The sequence below is a fragment of the Grampus griseus genome, assembly GCF_964374135.1.
Source record: "Grampus griseus genome assembly, chromosome: 1".
In the NCBI taxonomy this organism is placed as follows: Eukaryota; Metazoa; Chordata; class Mammalia; order Artiodactyla; family Delphinidae; genus Grampus; species Grampus griseus.
Window position 1 is genome coordinate 77963628 of NC_139017.1, and position 17004 is coordinate 77980631.

General features: G+C 41.8%; 1 protein-coding gene across 1 annotated transcript in view; it reads left to right on the forward strand.

Moving 5' to 3' along the window:
* Nucleotides 1-17004, forward strand: part of NOTCH2 (notch receptor 2) — a 178504-nt gene that overhangs the window by 102843 nt on the left and 58657 nt on the right. The window contains exons 6-9 of the mRNA XM_082663714.1: nt 13389-13622; nt 14967-15122; nt 15662-15850; nt 16792-16905. Of these exons, the coding sequence (XP_082519840.1) occupies nt 13389-13622; nt 14967-15122; nt 15662-15850; nt 16792-16905 (693 nt within the window). The remainder of the gene's footprint in view (nt 1-13388; nt 13623-14966; nt 15123-15661; nt 15851-16791; nt 16906-17004) is intronic.

Sequence of the window (17004 nt, forward strand, 5' to 3'; positions counted from 1 at the left end):
AAGTTCAGGACTCCCACTGATTCTGCATTATGGTGAGTTGTATAATTATTTCATTATATATTGCAATGCAATAATAATAGAAATAAAGTGCACAATAAATGTAATGTGCTTGAAACACCCCAAAACCATTGCCCCGCCCTCTGGTCCTTGGAAAATTTGTATTTCAAGAAACCGGTCCCTGGGACCAAGAAGTTTGGGGACCACTGATCTAAGCACTCGTTTGGGTGAGAGGGGAGATTGAGAAGAGTTAACTTCTATTTTAAAATCTGAGTAGTGGGAGAATGTGGGGACTGTTGACAGAGATAAAGAAATAGGCTAGAGATGGTGGTGAGTTTGAGGTGAGTTTTCCAAGTGAAAACATTCAGCAGTAAGACCTAGGAGGTCAAAATGGAGGTAGGGGCTAGAGACTCAGATTTTGAGTCTTACTTTTGGTTTCCTTGGAAATGTTCAAGTCTGTAAGGAAAGTGTGAGAACTGAGAAGGCCAGAGGGTCTGGATCTTAAGTCTACACTTAAAAAAATTGATGAGGAAAGGGATCCAAAGAATGAAGGTGAGAGAAGGGGATGTGTAAGAGTTCAGAAGAAGCTCTGCCATTATAGCATCACTGAGTCGGGGTGCATTTTAAGATTGTACCTTTGACTCAACTCTACATGCCTCTGTTATAGCGCCTGCAATATTATACTGCTCTTACTGTTTTGTATGCTTATTACCTCACCTAATACACTCTCAGCCTCTGGGGAATTGGGAACTGGCCTTACTTATTTTGGCATTCCCAGGACCAATTTTAACAAATGATGGTTATTGAATGAATGACAACCTGGAGACTCAAATCCAAATGATAATTGCAGAGAGTTAGTCAGAATTTTTGAGGTCACTGGAAATCTTCTAAAATGGAGTTTGTCCATAAAGGAGAGAAGAAAGCCAGATTGCAAGAGGTTAAAGAGAAAAGTGGATATTGAGGGAGGAGTAAAAGGAGGAGTGGGAATAAATCACTTATTCAAGATTTTGTACAGGTAAAAAATGGGGGGACAGAAAGAGAGAGACGGGGCAGCAGGGCAGTAGCTTTAGGGACAGAAACTTCATTCATGTGACTAACCATAGAACCTTGGCTAGACAAAGAGTTAAGGCAGCTGGAAAGACGTTGGTTAGTGAACTGGGTTATTTAGGAGTGGTTTACTCTTTCAAGTTGTAGTGGGGAAAAATTAAGTGAAATGGTTGTTGGGAATGGGAGAGAAGGGAGATTGGAAGTTATATTCAGAGAGTGGAAGTACCAGTTTGAGATCTTGGAGTTGGAACAATGAGTGTCTTATAATGAGATCCAGAATGTGAGTCTGTTTGTGATAATGAGTGGATGTGGAGGTCTGTTGAGTTGAGAAAAGTAAGAACTCTTGGCTCAGATGACCTTATTGGTCCTCAACCCAGATGTTGATTTCATGGGAGATGGGAGAGCACAGAATGAGAGGAACATAAACCATGTCCTTAAGTAATTCAAGGAAGTGGAAGTTGGTCCACGAGGACAATAGAGGTGAAATGATTTAAATTATATTTAGTGTTTAGTGTTTTTTTAATTTTAAAAGATATACATGTTTAGAATAATTTGGATTTGCATTCATCTCTCTACTTTTTTCTGTCAAAAATGAAAGTATATCCTTTTCTGTAAGGTAAGGAATGAACATATTTCTCTTAATCTTCTCCTCACTCTCCAGGTTTTGTTCATGTGATCTGGGATTTTAAAATTTATATTTTAGTAGTATTATTACTGAAATTTAAAGTCTTACCCATGTTCTTTAAAAATTATTGCTATGTATACTGTTTTAAAATCCAATTTATAACACTTTAGGCTTAGTTCTCTGTATAAGTTGTTCTATGCTAACTACCAGTACATTTATATCACAACCTTCTCATTCCTGAGTTTTTTATTTTCATTTACTTTTTCAGTCAAATAAGTATATCTTTGAGAATTTTTTTACAGAAAAGTGACATGTTGGCATATCCTCAGAGCTCTTGTATATTTGAAAAATATTTTTTTAATTTAGTTGCCTTCATACACAAATGGCATTTTGTATAGATACTGAATTCTTGGGTCACAAATTACATTGTTATGAAGTTCCTAGATATTGTTCCTTTGCTTCTTGTAATGAGTATTATAGGGAAGTCCAGTGTCTGCTCAGTCATTCTCTCTCTCCCTCTCTGTCTTTCTGTCTTTCCTTTCACCTCTCTCCTCCCTCTTTAAAATCAGAACTTTAACCAATATTGGTATAGGTATATTTCCTATTATTTTTTCCTAGTCTTTTCGAGCCCTTTGGATCTGCAGACTTAGTTCTATTCTCACCTCAGAAAAGATTATGTTTCTCATTTGTTTTTGTGTCTTCAGGAACACCTATTACCTTTACACTAGGTCTTCATTCTTCCCATAGCTAAAATCTTTTCTCTCTATATTTTAATCTGCTTGTTTTTTTCTTTGCATTTCACAAGAGCTTCCTAAGTTTTGCCTTCATAAATGATTTTCTTCATTGTCAGTTCTGTCCTTTATCATTTTCAATTCTGATTCATATTTGAACGACATTCTTATATTTGAAAAAAAAATTTTTTATTGGAGTATAGTTGATTTACATTCTTATATTCTTATAGTATTTACTCATTGCATCTAGGTCCTCTCTATTTCTGCCTTTGTCTCAGCCCACCCCATTTCATCAGAGTATGATGCCCTATATTTTCATTTCTTCTGAAAACCTACATGTGTATAAAATTCTTTAGAATACAGAACCAATTCTTTCTATAATGTACTAGTTTCTGGAAGTGCACATTTTTCACAAGTATGCTTTTCATCTACATTTTAAGTGGTACCTCTACATCTTTTATATTGAAAAATGTTCTAATGGACTCCAGGTTGTTTTTTGTTTTACTCATTCTGCTCATTAGTAATGGCTTGCCCATAAATAGAGTAGATTGATTGTCTTTGGAACCCCTGCTACAGTTAGTTTCTTCTTCCAGGGAAGTGAGGGGCTCTTTATGTAAACTGTTTAACAGCCCAGCAGCCCAAGGAAGTGCAAGAGCCAGAGTGTGGACCTCCTGGCAGGGAGACAGAAGTGTGGTACCATTTCCTCTGTGTGGAGAAGCCTCTGTGCCAGCATCAGCTGTCTGAATACCCGGCATTGACACGACCTCCATCCCCTCTAGTGGCTGAGGCTGGATGCTCTTTAGTGCTGTTGCATCCGGAATTTGCCCCAGAAGCACCACAGACTTTCTTGTTGCTCTAGCGGCCACAGGAGCCCTGGGACTCCTCAGTGCTTTAAATTACTGTTGACCTGGAAGGATGGGGTGGAGTTCAGTCCATTCTCCCCGTAGCAGCATGGTGGGCTTTCTGAAACACAAATTGGGTTGTGTTGTTTCTTTGCCTAGAGTGATTCGGTAGGTCCCCCTTGTCTTTGGATAGAGTTCCAAGGCTCTGAGTATAACTCCCTCTCCAGCCTTATCTCCACGGATGCATGCCTTGTAATTGAACCACAGTGTTTTTTTTCATTGCCTCAAATAAGTCACATTTTGCCTTCTGTTCAAACCTGTACACATACACCTCCTTCTGCCTGAAGTACCCTCCCCACCATCCCCCTTTGTACACATCCTCTCACATACGTACACATTCTTACACAACCTGGTTAACATACAAAGTCTCTCTCTTTCTCTCTCTCTCTCTCTCTCTCTCTTTCTTAACAGTAATTTACAATTTATTCAGCTGTAATGCACTTATTCTGACTTTAAAGTAGCATCACGTGGCATACTTTGGAGTCCGTTCATGAGATTTCCGTTGTACTTATCTCCGTCTGTTTTATAGATTTGTGCACTCTCTGGCACGAGGGCATCATTCTGGGTTTGGAACACACAGCAGTGAACACATGGATAAAAGAACCTCAGAAATAGTTAAAGCAGGAGACGATTGTGATCTTAGAATATCAAGACATATGCTGCCATTACAGTTAATATTTGTATGATAAATTTTTGTTGTAAATGCAACCTTAGGTGGTTTGAAGGTGTAGTCTGTAGGAAAGTGAATTGTCAAAAAAACCCACACTGCCTTGCTACAGGCTGCCTTTAGGCCATAATCTTGGCTTGCCAGTGAAACATAGCATCCCCCACTGGACCTGCAGAACATAGTTCTTCTCTGTTCTGCCCTGTGTTCCTAAGGCAATACGTATCTATTAGAGCACTTCTTACCCACTATTATAACTATTTATTTGGTTGTAAAACCCTTACTTATCTGTACGTTCTGGGTACAATCCACAACTCTTTTGTTTACCATTTTAGTCTCAGGTCAAGCCTGGCATGTAGTATATACATATTTGTTGAATGAATGAATGAATGGAGCATTAAATTTTCCCGTTTGTTCCTGGCCCAATTTCATGCCTCCAAATTCAGGGCTATTATTGGGTGCTGTCAGGGTCTCTTCTCCTTACTTCCCTGAGACACTTTAGTATCTTTCTTCAGTGTGGACCGGGTCTGTACTATGTCTGTAAATCTGGACTAATTTTGTATGATAGTATTACGTTTGACAATCAGTGTAAGCACTCATCACAGTGTCTAGTACCTAGAAACAGCTGAATAAGTCTATTTTTACTATTTGAAGTCAGTAGCACCATTAGGAAATAAAGGAAAGAGTGATTCTTTGCCTATTTACCTTCATGCAGATGGAGGCAACTGGAAGAGGAGGACCTCTACTGAGGAGGGCTGCCCGCTGATGGGATGTAGTCTTTAGGGCAATCTTGGGTTTCAATTGAAGAAGTAAGGTACCCCACAATATAGAGTCACCCTTGAGACACAGTTGAAGGATTCAGGTCAAAAGGCAGGGTGAATTTGGTGTGGAATCAATGAGATGGAGTTCAGCAGCTAAGGAAGAGGGTGGAATGAGAGGCATGTGTATTGATGGGGGGATGTAAATAAGGGGGTGATGGAAAGTTTGGGAGTATGAATAGGATAGAGACACCCTAAAAGTGTGAGGGAGATGAGTTGAAAGATGATTATTATTTTGAGGTTAGAATGACTTAAGTGAGAGAAGACAAGAGCAGATCAAATTTGTTTAACAAATATTTTTGATTACTTCTCAAGAAATATTATTAGCTGGGCATGTGCTAAGTGCTAGGGATTCACTGATGAAGTAAATGGTACCACCCATTTCTCCATGGAACTTACAGTCTAGTAACACAGACATAAAGCATATTATCTGTAAGATTTTGAACTATAATAAATACCTAGTGGGAAAAGTAGAGGTTATTAGCATATTAACAGGTAGAACTAGTTGAGTTTGGGGTAGGTATGTACTGTCTCTTTCAGCTGTGGACGGTGGGTATGAATTATTAGGGGATGGTTGAGCCTAAGAGTGCTCCAGGTACAGGGAACAGCTTGTGCAAAGACCTGTAGGGGGGAAAGATTGTGATCGTGTTGAGAAGGGATAAAAATAAAAAGCCAGAGTGCCTGGCACGAGTGGTATTTCAAGGGGAGAGACTGGAGAGGTAGGCAGAAAATGTAGATAGGACTTAGAATTTTATCCTGAGTGTAATGGAAGGCATCAAAGGGCTTGAACAGGCAAATGGCAGAATCCACTGTACACGATGAGATTAAGTTGGTGACTCTTTAGAAAAAAATAATTGATCAGGGTGCAGGGAAACCAGGCTTTTGAGGAGGCCTGAAAAAGGTGATGGTGTCTAGGATTCATGGGAATGTTCACTGAGATTCTTGCGTTTATCTGCATGTGTATCCCGCACACCTACAGGATCCCCTTAGCCACTTGTAACCCTAGCCTCATATATACATGTGTGTGCTTGTACGTTAGTGCATGCACACAGCCCCTCATTAGGCAGACCCTGTAGACTCCAGTGTTTGTGCAAAATGTTTCAACCATCTTTCGTCCTGGGAAGTTGTAGAATAGTCAAGCTTGTCCTCTGCCCTTTCACTTCAGGAGCGGAATGGAAACTCTCCTGTGTGTAGAGGAGAAGGTTTGTAGGACAGAGGTTACAAGAATACCCTGCTATGATATGAAAAGATGAAACTCCCCAACTCAGGAGCCCGGGTGACTGCTGGCTGGAAGCGTATATTGGAGACCGAATTCTCTTGACTTAACCAAAGAAGAGGAGGTAGCAGGGTCAGGGCAGGGGTCAGCCAAGCTCATTTTTACATGTTCCTCACGTGGTGATTGTTGTTGCTAATGAGAGTTGCCCCTTAGCAGGGCCGTTGATGTGGTGAAAGGTTCTCCCCGCCCAAGTTGAGAGGTGACTAGGAGGGGAGGGCTTCTTCCAGAAGTGCTAAGGCTCAGCGACCATTTCTTTTCTTTCCTTTTTCCCCTTCCTCCTCTTGTTTCCCAGTCACTTGTAACTCCAAGTCAGAATGATGATTTGTTTGTGGTGTGCTGAGAAAACCATAATGAACTGTTTGTATCCCGATGTCTTGCAGCTCATAAAATGGTGTCTGTTTAGTGGTCCTAAGCTCACATGGCTAGAACTTGATGCTCGTGAGGCCCAGGTCATAGTTCCCATTTCAGTACAGTCCTATTGGGTTCACTCTGTTATATTTTGTGACACAGGCACTGCCCGTAGTCTTACTCATTCATCCTTTGCTTTTAAGACCATAGGACAGTGCAATAAGAAAAGATCATTATGAAAGTGACCCCACTCCTACAAAATCAATACCACGTACTTATTTTTCTTTTTTTAATAAATTTATTTTTTTATTGAAGTATAGTAGATTGTGTTGTGTTAATTTCTGCTGTACAGCAAAGTGATTCAGTTATACATATGTATACATTCTTTTTAACTTTTTTTTTTTCCTCTGCGGCACGCGGGCCTCTCACCGCCATGGCTTCCCCCGCCACAGAGCACAGGCTCCGGACGCGCAGGCCCAGCGGTCATGGCCCACGGGCCCAGCCGCTCCGCGGCATGCGGGATCTTCCTAGACCGGGGCACGAACCCGCGTCCCCTGCATCGGCAGGCGGACCCCCAACCACTGCGCCACCAGGGAAGCCCTGTATACATTCTTTTTTAAATTCTTTTCCATTATGGTTTATCATAGGATAATTGAGTATAGTTCCCTGTGCTATACAGTAGGACCTTGTTGTTTATCCATCCTATATATAATAGTTTGCATCTGCTAACCGCAGACTCCCTTCCCCACCCCCATCCCCCTTGGCAACCACAAGTCTGTTCTCTGTGTGTGAGTGTGTTTCTGTTTTGTAGATAGGTTCATTTGTGTCATATTTTATTTATTTATTTTTAATCAAAGTATAGTTGATTTGCAATATTGTTTTAGTTTCAGGCGTACAGCACAGATTCAGTTTTTTATATATATATATTCTTCTTCAGATTCTCTTCCCTTATCGGTTATTACAAAATATTGAGTACAGTTCTTTGTGCCATACAGTAGGTCCTTGACATCACTAATTATTAGAGGAATGCAAGTCAAAACAACAGTGAGCTACCACCTCACACCAGTCAGAATGGCTGTCATCAAAAACTCTACATATAATAAATGCTGGGGAGGGTATGGAGAAAAGGGAACCCTCCTACACTGTTGGTGGGAACGTAAATTGGTACAGCCACTGTGGAGAACAGTATGAAGGTTCCGTAAAAAACTAAAAATAGAGCTACCATATGATCCTGTAATCCCACTCCTAGCCATATATCCAGAGAAAACCGTAATTCGAAAAGACACATGCACCCCAATGTTCATTGCAGCACTATTTACAATAGCCGAGACATGGAAGCAACCTAAGTGTCCATCGACAGATGAATGGATAAAGAAGATGTGGTACGTATATACAATGGGATATTACTCAACCATAGGAAAGAATGAAATAATGCCATTTGCAGCAACATGGATGGAACTAGAGATTATCATACTAAGATTATCATACTAAGACAGAGAAGGACAAATATCATATGATATAAATTATATGTAGGATCTAAAAAAACATAGAAATGAACTTATTTACAAAACAGACATAGAAAACAAACTTAAGGTTACCAAAGGGAAAGGGGGATGGGGGGAGGGATAAACTAGGAGGCTGGATTAACATATATACACTACTATATATAAAATAGCATACTTGTTCTTAGTTGTATTATCTTCATTTGTAGCACTGCTTAGGCATCTTGCTCTTCCCATACGTTTCTCAACCCTGCCCTTTCCCTCAACAGTCATTTTGAAGACTAACTTGAAGTGTTGTGATCTCACACCCCAATGTCCTTTTCAGCACTTGATTTCCGTTTTTAATTTTGTCTATTTCTAATTCTTCTTCCAACTAGCTGTGTAAATGTGGACAAGTCACTGTGCCTCTCTGGTCCTAGTTTTGTCTGTAAAATGAGCACATTAGGTTGAATCTAAGGTCTGTTTCACCACTGACGCTAAGTGTCTGGTACAGTGCCTGACATGTAAACCGAGGTGAATGGCCAACAAAGTCCTTGCTGTCATGGAGCTTATAGTGTAACAGAGACAGAAACTGCAAAACACAAATGAATATAAAATTACACCATTTGATAAATGATAAGACAGACTGAATGGAGTAGGTGTAATGAAGGAGAAAAATGAGGAGTGTGAGCTTGGAGGTCTACTTACATTATAAGGAAGGTCAAGGTATGAAATATTAATTAGCCATACGAATAAGAGGAAGAAGGATATTTGAGGTGAAGAGAACAGGTTATGCAGAGGCTCTGAGGTAGGAAAGGAGCCAACAGGAAGCCATTGTGGCTATAGAGTAAAATATATGAAGGAAAGACAGAGATTTGAGATAGATTTATGAAACAAAAGCTGTCACCCAGAGAATTATCAGTATATGCAGGTGGCTCTAAGTGTTTAAGGTGTCAGCCAGGGATTCGGTAGTGTAGCATTTCATACCAAGTTAGTACAGACTCATAGTGGCAATAGAGAAAGTAGTTTCTAGAAACAAGTGGTTTCCTTTCTAATAGGAGATGGGAAAAGCCTAATAGCCCCCTGCTTTAGTCCCAATGTCAGATGCCAGTAGCCTGCAGTACCTGGCAGGTGAAATTAGTAAGAGGGATCATTGATGCCCTCAAAAACTTGCCTCACCGAGCTTTGTGCAACATATTTTGGGAGTCCACCAGCAGAGTTTGTGTGCCGACACAGGCTGAGACTTGTTTGGGTTGGAGGTGTAGTAGCTAGGCAGGCCATGGAAAGAACGCAGCTCTCGCTTTTCACCAGAGGCTTTTATGTGCTAGGTAGCTCCTCACTTAGTGCTTTCTCCTTCCCTCCCTACGAAAAGAAAGTCATTTGCTTTTAGTCCCTCCTGTACTCTACTGGCAGACGAATGTTCACATGCAACTTTGATCATACCTTCCCCCACCTGAGAGCCTGCAATAACTTCCCTTTGCTTGCTGTATCAAGTTCAGAATTCATGTTAGAATTCAAAGCCTCACATGGTCTCCAGCCTTTTCTCATTTCAAACCCCAACTAAGAATAGACTCCAGTCATTTTGACGTCTTCAAGGCCTAACCCTACCAACCTGAGTAAGCCTTCTTCCTCCAGCTGAGGCTGACGCTTCCTTGCCATGGAGTAGTGGGGAAAGCTGAATGACCTCAGGCAATGGACTCAGCCCTTCTAGTAGATCTCCAAGAAACTTTCCTATTTCAGTACTTAGTGACTTTTTGTCTTTATTCATTTCTACCAAGGGTCTTCTTTTATTGTCTCATGCTTCCATGCCTTCTCTGTGTGCTTTAAGAGCCTAGGATCGGGGACTTAGTCTGTAGATCTTGTGGACCAAACCCAGGGCTGGATAGTTAACTGTGCTGCAGTAGAAAGAACAGTAGTTTTGGAGTCAAATTGATCTGAGTTTGAATGATAGTGCTCTGACTTACCAGTGTATGACTCTGGGTGGGGATGGTGGGGTTGGTGGTTACCTAACCTTTCTGAGCCTCACGTTTCTTATTTTTAGGCTTCTGCATTGGTTTCCTCCTTTGCCAAGAGGGGTGGTGACATGAAGGAAGTACAGTATGTTGGCAGACTTTCCACTGGGAATTTTGGAACAAGCAATTTAGTGGCACCCTGGTTACTGTTTTTATATTCTGAATGTAATGACTGGTTGCTAGAATTGGAATGAGGAAAAAATTCTGGTATAAATATGCCTGGGAAGGGTTTTGTTCTGGAGAAATGTGCCTGAACCTTAGAGAAAAATGATCCATTCTAGAAAAGATTATTTATAAGCCAGTATTCTCCTGACTCTGTAGATTTGATTTCTCTAACAGTATCTAACACCAAACACCTAAGGTATTTGATGAAGGTATCTAACCTTCAAAAATCACCCTCATTAGAAAAACAGTCAACTGTACTCAAAAAATACATTTGATTTTTTGGACATAATTTTCCCCAGTAATTTGATGGTGCGAGTCATGATTTTAATCTTCAACTTTCCTGTCCTGTCTCCTTCCCCATGCCTTTGTGTGCTTGGGAAGACTGAGATGCACAGAGATTGTTTTGATATGGTGAGATTCACACCTCAAGTCTTTGCTACGAATTTAAGAGTCAGCGGCTCTAGTTTAAATCCCAGCTCTCCCTGCCTCACAACGGGCAAGTTATTTTACTTCTCTGAGCCCGTTTCCTTAACTATAAATGAGATAATGATTGTGACAACTCAAGCACAATGCCTGGTTCATAGTACGCAATCAGTGACTCTTGGTTTCCTTTTCCAAGAGAACAAAACTTTCATTCCAAGCATTGTTTCATTAACCTAGTCTGTCTTACTACAATATTTAAGTGTCTGGGTATTATAATGCATATGAAATACATATGAGATGTTTTAAAATCACAGTGTCTCATACTCAGAATTATCACAGAGCCAATAAGAAAGAAAAATAACATCCAAATTTCTCACATTCAGCAAGTCAGTTTGGTTTGATGATAGCATGGTACTTGAGTCATAAGTGTAAGAGACAAGACTCTCAGTAATTTCCAGGTTACAGAAACTCTTCACCTGCTTCTTGGTTATGTTTTCATTTCTAAATCCCACCTGCATCTTAATTACACACCTGTCTTTAGTCTGAGGTAGCATTTCTGCCAGTAAAGTAGGGGAGCAAAGCTTTCTATACTAAATGACATCGTCTCCCCTGGGGAAGTGATTGCTCCTGCACTCACTCACTCGCTCACTCACTTTGTATTAGTTAATACTGCAGGTTGCAATTGACAGATCCCCATCTGAAATTAGGGAAACCTGTTGGAAGGGACATCTCTCAGAATGGCTGTGCTCTTGAATGGACTTATGAAGAGTCGGTCTTTGGGAACAATTGGAACCAGTAACTTGAATGCCCCCAGATTCTGTTTTTCTTTTCTTGTGTACTTCTGATTCACTGTTATCATTTTGTGTGTAGACTGGTCATGTTATTCTTTTGGTCCATGTGGTAGAGGGTCTCTAGTCCAAAAGTTTGGAAAAGAGACACAGTGACAGTTTGTATAAGATGCCCACCCTGGATCAGTCAGCTGTGACCAGGAAGGCATATGCATGATCATGTAAAGACATGGTGGCTCCTTCAAGAATTATGTGGATGAAGTGGGGTGAGGAGAGCAGCACAGAAGAGGGTCCTGAGCGCAGAGTTCCAGAGATGCCCACACACCCATTCTGCCATCTTAGGTAGAGGAATCTTAGCTGGGAATACAAAAAATATCCCTGAACTGAGGTTGCCTGCAGCCAAGTGATGGGAGATTGCTGTGCGATCAAAGAAGTGCAATAGAATGATGTTAGTTCTGTAATAATGGATGTATAGGTTAGATAGGAGTTAAGAATAGGTTGTCAGTTAGGTTGGATCAGACACAGCTAGCTTCTGTTAGCAGTGATGGCTACACAGTTGGGCACTTTGCAGACTCTGGAAATACTTGAGCCAAGTTGAATTGTTGTCTGGGGACTAGGTATAGCCTTGGCATTTTCTGAGTATAAAAGTCCTGTGCTTTGTCATTAAGAGGCCTCTTCATCAGAGTGCCTTTTTGAGTTATCCAGTGAGTTTTTTTACAGAGAAAGAATTAAGGACACCTTGAGGTTTTTTGGGTTTTAGCCACTTGTCATGTTCTGTTTTAGAGAATTCATATGACCTGAATATTCATTCCCTTTGGTAGCTCCCTAAACTGGTATTAAAAGACCTCTGATAAGAAAGATTCATCAGTTTGTTTTACAACTCAGGTGGCCTGGCACTAAATGCTTGCTAATCACAACTTCCTTGCTTATAAGTCGATTGTCACTGGGCCTAAGAGCCTTTGCCATAGTCCCCCATCCTTGCTCTCATAGTGACCTGCAGTCCATTCAGAAGTGGTCTTATTATCATCCTTCAGTTTGCTTTTTTAGGCAGAACAAACTAATCCTTTTCCATCTTCTACTACATTAGGTCAGCTTCCCACATCTTATTCCACTAATCCAGTATTTGCTCCAGTCTCATCATCTTGGCTTTGCCTTTCACATTCATATTCACATATTCATACATTCACACATTCATATTCACATATTCACGTGGCTCTTATTGTCCTTAGTTCCTTAATTTCTTCTCTCTACCCTTGCTTGCCCTTACCATTATTATTATTATTTTTTAATTATTATTTCTTTCTTTTTTTTTTTTTTTCTGCGGTACGCGGGCCTCTCACTGTTGTGGCCTCTCCCGTTGTGGAGCACAGGCTCCGGACGCGCAGGCTCAGCGGCCATGGCTCACGGGCCCAGCCGCTCTGCGGCATGTGGGATCCTCCCGGACCGGGGCACGAACCCGTGTCCCCTGCATCGGCAGGTGGACTCCCAACCACTGTGCCACCAGGGAAACCCTACTGTTATTTTTAATTAAACCTTTTATTTTGAGATAATTATAGTTTCACACAAAGTTGTAAGAATTAACAGAGAGATACTGTTTACCCTTAACCAAGTCTTCCCCAATGGTAACATCGCCCTGCAGAACTACTATCCAGCATCATAAACAGGATATTGACATTGATACGGTCAAGATATAGAACAGTAGCCCTAAAGCTTTGATTTTTAGGTTGCTTCTCATTATTCTTGTCCTTACTCATTTCTTAGACTCTTCTCTCCTTGCTCTTCTCACTTATGTATTCATTGTCCCAGGGATTTAACCAAATCAGATTTAAGGATCTTAGAAGACTCAATTTTCTCTTTGATAGGTTGGCTAGATTTCATGGTGTCAGAGTTTCTAGGGATGGCAACTTGCATTCTGTAAATTATTTGCCTGGAATAACTATATGGATGTCTCAAGGTGGCCTTAAAATTCATGTGAGGACCTGGTCTGCTGTGAGTTAATTTTGCCTCAATTTCAGGCAGGTCACATGAGGGTGAAGAGTGTGTCGGGGCTGGTATGGTACTAATCCTCTGAGACTTAAGAACCCTAATCAAAGGCGCTTTCCCCCCCAAAGGACAGTTCTGCACAGAGGATGTGGATGAGTGCCTGCTGCAACCCAATGCCTGTCAGAACGGGGGCACCTGTACCAACCGCAATGGGGGCTATGGCTGTGTGTGTGTTAATGGCTGGAGTGGAGATGACTGCAGTGAGAACATTGATGACTGCGCCTTCGCCTCCTGCACTCCAGGCTCCACCTGCATTGATCGTGTGGCCTCCTTCTCTTGCATGTGCCCAGAAGGAAAGGCAGGTAAGGCCAGCGGAAGAACAGAGCTGGAAATGAGGGAAAGGGCTGGTGAGCCGTCGGGATTTCTGCCGCCTTCTCTTTCATCCCTTTTGGGGTATGTCCTTTTAATTTCCATCTGTAGGAACATGCCTCTCAAAGCTGTTCTTCTGGAAATGTAATTAGCCAAAGTGCTGTGAAATTAGTTTTCTTCCTTAGGACTTTTGGCTCTCAACTCTGTGTACCTCAGTTTTTCATCCCTCCAAAATGAAAGTTAGCAACTATTGCCTTGGGAACATCTATAGCCCTCCTTAAGATTTTAAGCTGAAAGGCAACTCCGAAATTAAGATGAATTTCTCAGAAATTAAGACAAAATTACTCACAAATGGATGTAGGCAGTTAATTTTAAGAAGAAATAATCCATTTACTCAGAAAAAGCTGGCAAGAGGGAAACAAGTGCATTCCAGCTCTCCATATTGTCCTCTAAGGGAAGGTTTTTACAGACTGCAAAGTTAACCTTGCTCTAGCCTTTCAGTTTAACAGCTTCTGGTTCTAGGAATAGAGCAGTGAAGGGAGGAATGTGATGGAAGGAGATTGCTTAGTGAGAGAACTTGGTGCCTAGCAGTTTTGAAATGTTCTTATATCTATGCCTTTCCGAAAGCCCCACCTCCAGCTTTGTAGAAGAAGCCTTAGTCACCTCTTCTTAAGCTAATTTCAGACTGGAAAATCCAGTTCCCATGTGAACTCTGCAGAACATGGGGCCTAGTAATATCTTCAGAGTCCTGAGGGCACTTGAGCCAGGAATGTTGACACTATTAAAAAGCTGCCCGAGTATAGGCTGATGACGTTCAGCTGGTTTTTTCTTCTGAGGCTCGTGAAATGCAGGTGGCCCCAAGATGATCAGGTAGCATGATCTTGGGAAAGAAAGTAGGTTGCCTAATAAAATATAGGATGTATGTATTGTTTGGGACATATAGTAAATAATTATTTGTTGTTTCTCTGAAATTCACATTGAACTGGGAGTCCTCTATTTTTATTTGTTAACTAAACATGACAGCACAATGGGAAGTATATCTCCCTTTTCCTGTCTCCATCATCTAACCATCTCACTTTATGGCCTCACTTTATCTACCCTTGGGGAGGGGTCCAGCTAAGGGCTCAGGGTCAGGCTATCAGGGTTGTCTGCAGAAGCTCCTTGCTTTGCTGCTGCCTGCAGCATGTCCCTAAGATTGGGTCAGGAAATTGCCTCTAAATCTTCATATTGGATTTTGATGTGCCAGTCATAAGGTTTTCCCTCCTCCATGAAAGAGAAAACTGTTCCCCAAGTAAGGGACATTTTCTCTGTCTTCTCCTTACCCCACCCTGTGATAGGTCTCTTATGTCATCTGGACGATGCATGCATCAGCAACCCCTGCCACAAGGGGGCACTGTGTGACACCAACCCTCTGAACGGGCAGTATATTTGCACCTGTCCACAAGGCTACAAAGGGGGTGACTGTACAGAAGATGTGGATGAGTGTGCCATGGGTGAGTACACAGAACCTTTCCGATTCCTCATGGTGTCTGTCGAGCTCAGCAAGCATTTAAGCTGAAGCGCATTTTACTCTACGAGCATGTTTCACCCAAACCTCGGATCTCACCTGTTACATGCCCACTGTTCACAGCTAACCTTTCAGTGTAACCATATATTCTATTCTGGGAACTGAAATATATAGAAAGTTTGTACTTGACTCTTAACATAAAGCCCTACCTTAGTGACAGTTTGGGCATAAGAACAGTAGAGACTCACAAGAGTTGAGGTTGTCCTGATTTGTCTTTCTTTCCTTATTTCCTCCCTTCCTCCTTTCCTTCCCTCCCTCCCTCCCTCCCTCCTTCCTTCCTTCATCTTGTTTATTTATTTACTTACTTGCTTATTGATTGATTGATTAGAAGAAAATAGGAAATTGAGAACCCGATTATTAAAGACCTGGCCCTAATGCTAATAATCTGACCCACTTCTGTAGTCCACGTTTGTGGAAGCCCCATCAAGTGCTCTGATCCTGGTGATTGGTGCTTGTGTCTTCCAGCCAATAGCAATCCTTGTGAGCATGCGGGAAAATGTGTGAACACAGATGGTGCCTTCCACTGTGAGTGTCTGAAGGGCTATGCAGGGCCTCGTTGCGAGATGGACATCAACGAGTGCCATTCAGACCCCTGCAAGAATGATGCCACCTGTCTGGATAAGATTGGAGGCTTCACATGTCTGTGCATGCCAGGTACATGGGCCATCAGTGTGTGGGATCTAGACAGGAGGCACTGCCCTGTGCTTCTCTTAGGCAGAGCACTCAGTATAGTGTGGCAATTCCATAAGCTCTGTTACCATTTAATCCCCCGCCAAGGGGACCCTTAAGGAGTAAGGCCATCTTAGAATTCTTAGAGCTATGAAAAGCAATCCCATTATGTCAAAACCCAGATACATGTGAGAGAAAAATTCAGAAGATTTTTAAAATGCAAGTATACTTTGATTTAATAAAGGATTTATCATAAAAATTCTTTAAATAGCAAGCTTTCCTTACCCCCTGATATGTTACAAATAGCATACCATTCCATTTATAGAAAATAACTTTACCCATAATTGTATAGGCTCTTGCCATTTACCTCATAGTGAGATACACATGCTTTGTTATACTCTGGAACTCTTCTGCAGAGACCATTGCTTGAATCCTCAGACAGCACCGCTAAACCCAGCTTAAAAATGACGGCTGTCAGTGGCTGCTTTGCCTGATTGAGGGTGCTGGCCTCTCTAGCCTTGGCAGGCCTTCCTGACCTTTACTTGCACCCTGAGAGCAACAGCGTCTCTGACTCAGCTGGTCTTTAGGAACTTGGACTGGGGACCCTGTGGGCCTGGCACTGTCCTGAAAGCAAAGCCTGGACTGATCAGAGAATGTGGTTCGGTCTTTGTTGGCATGCTAGGTCTTAGCAAGGTCTTTGGAGGTGACCTCTTCCCCCTCTCCACAGAGGCATGGATATCCCAGAATATTCCCCTGTCTGGCTGTTGCTTACAGTGACTGTTTCCAATCATAGCAGAGTCCTCTTTTCCCTCTGCAGAAATGTTCATACTCATAGAGGATATAGTCATCTTTGCAACTTTGTGCTTTCTTGGCTAGAACATGCCTTTGTCTTTTTCTAAGCCACTTGTGTGGTCCATTTTGTCCAGGTTTCAAAGGTGTGCATTGTGAATTGGAGATAAATGAATGTCAGAGCAACCCTTGCGTGAACAATGGACAGTGTGTGGATAAAGTCAATCGCTTCCAGTGTCTGTGTCCGCCTGGTAAATGCCCACCACCTGCCCCCGTTTTCTTTGAAAGCATAAAGCTGGCTGACCACAGGGACGGGAGGAGGGAGAGAACGTGTGTGGGCTGTACATGAG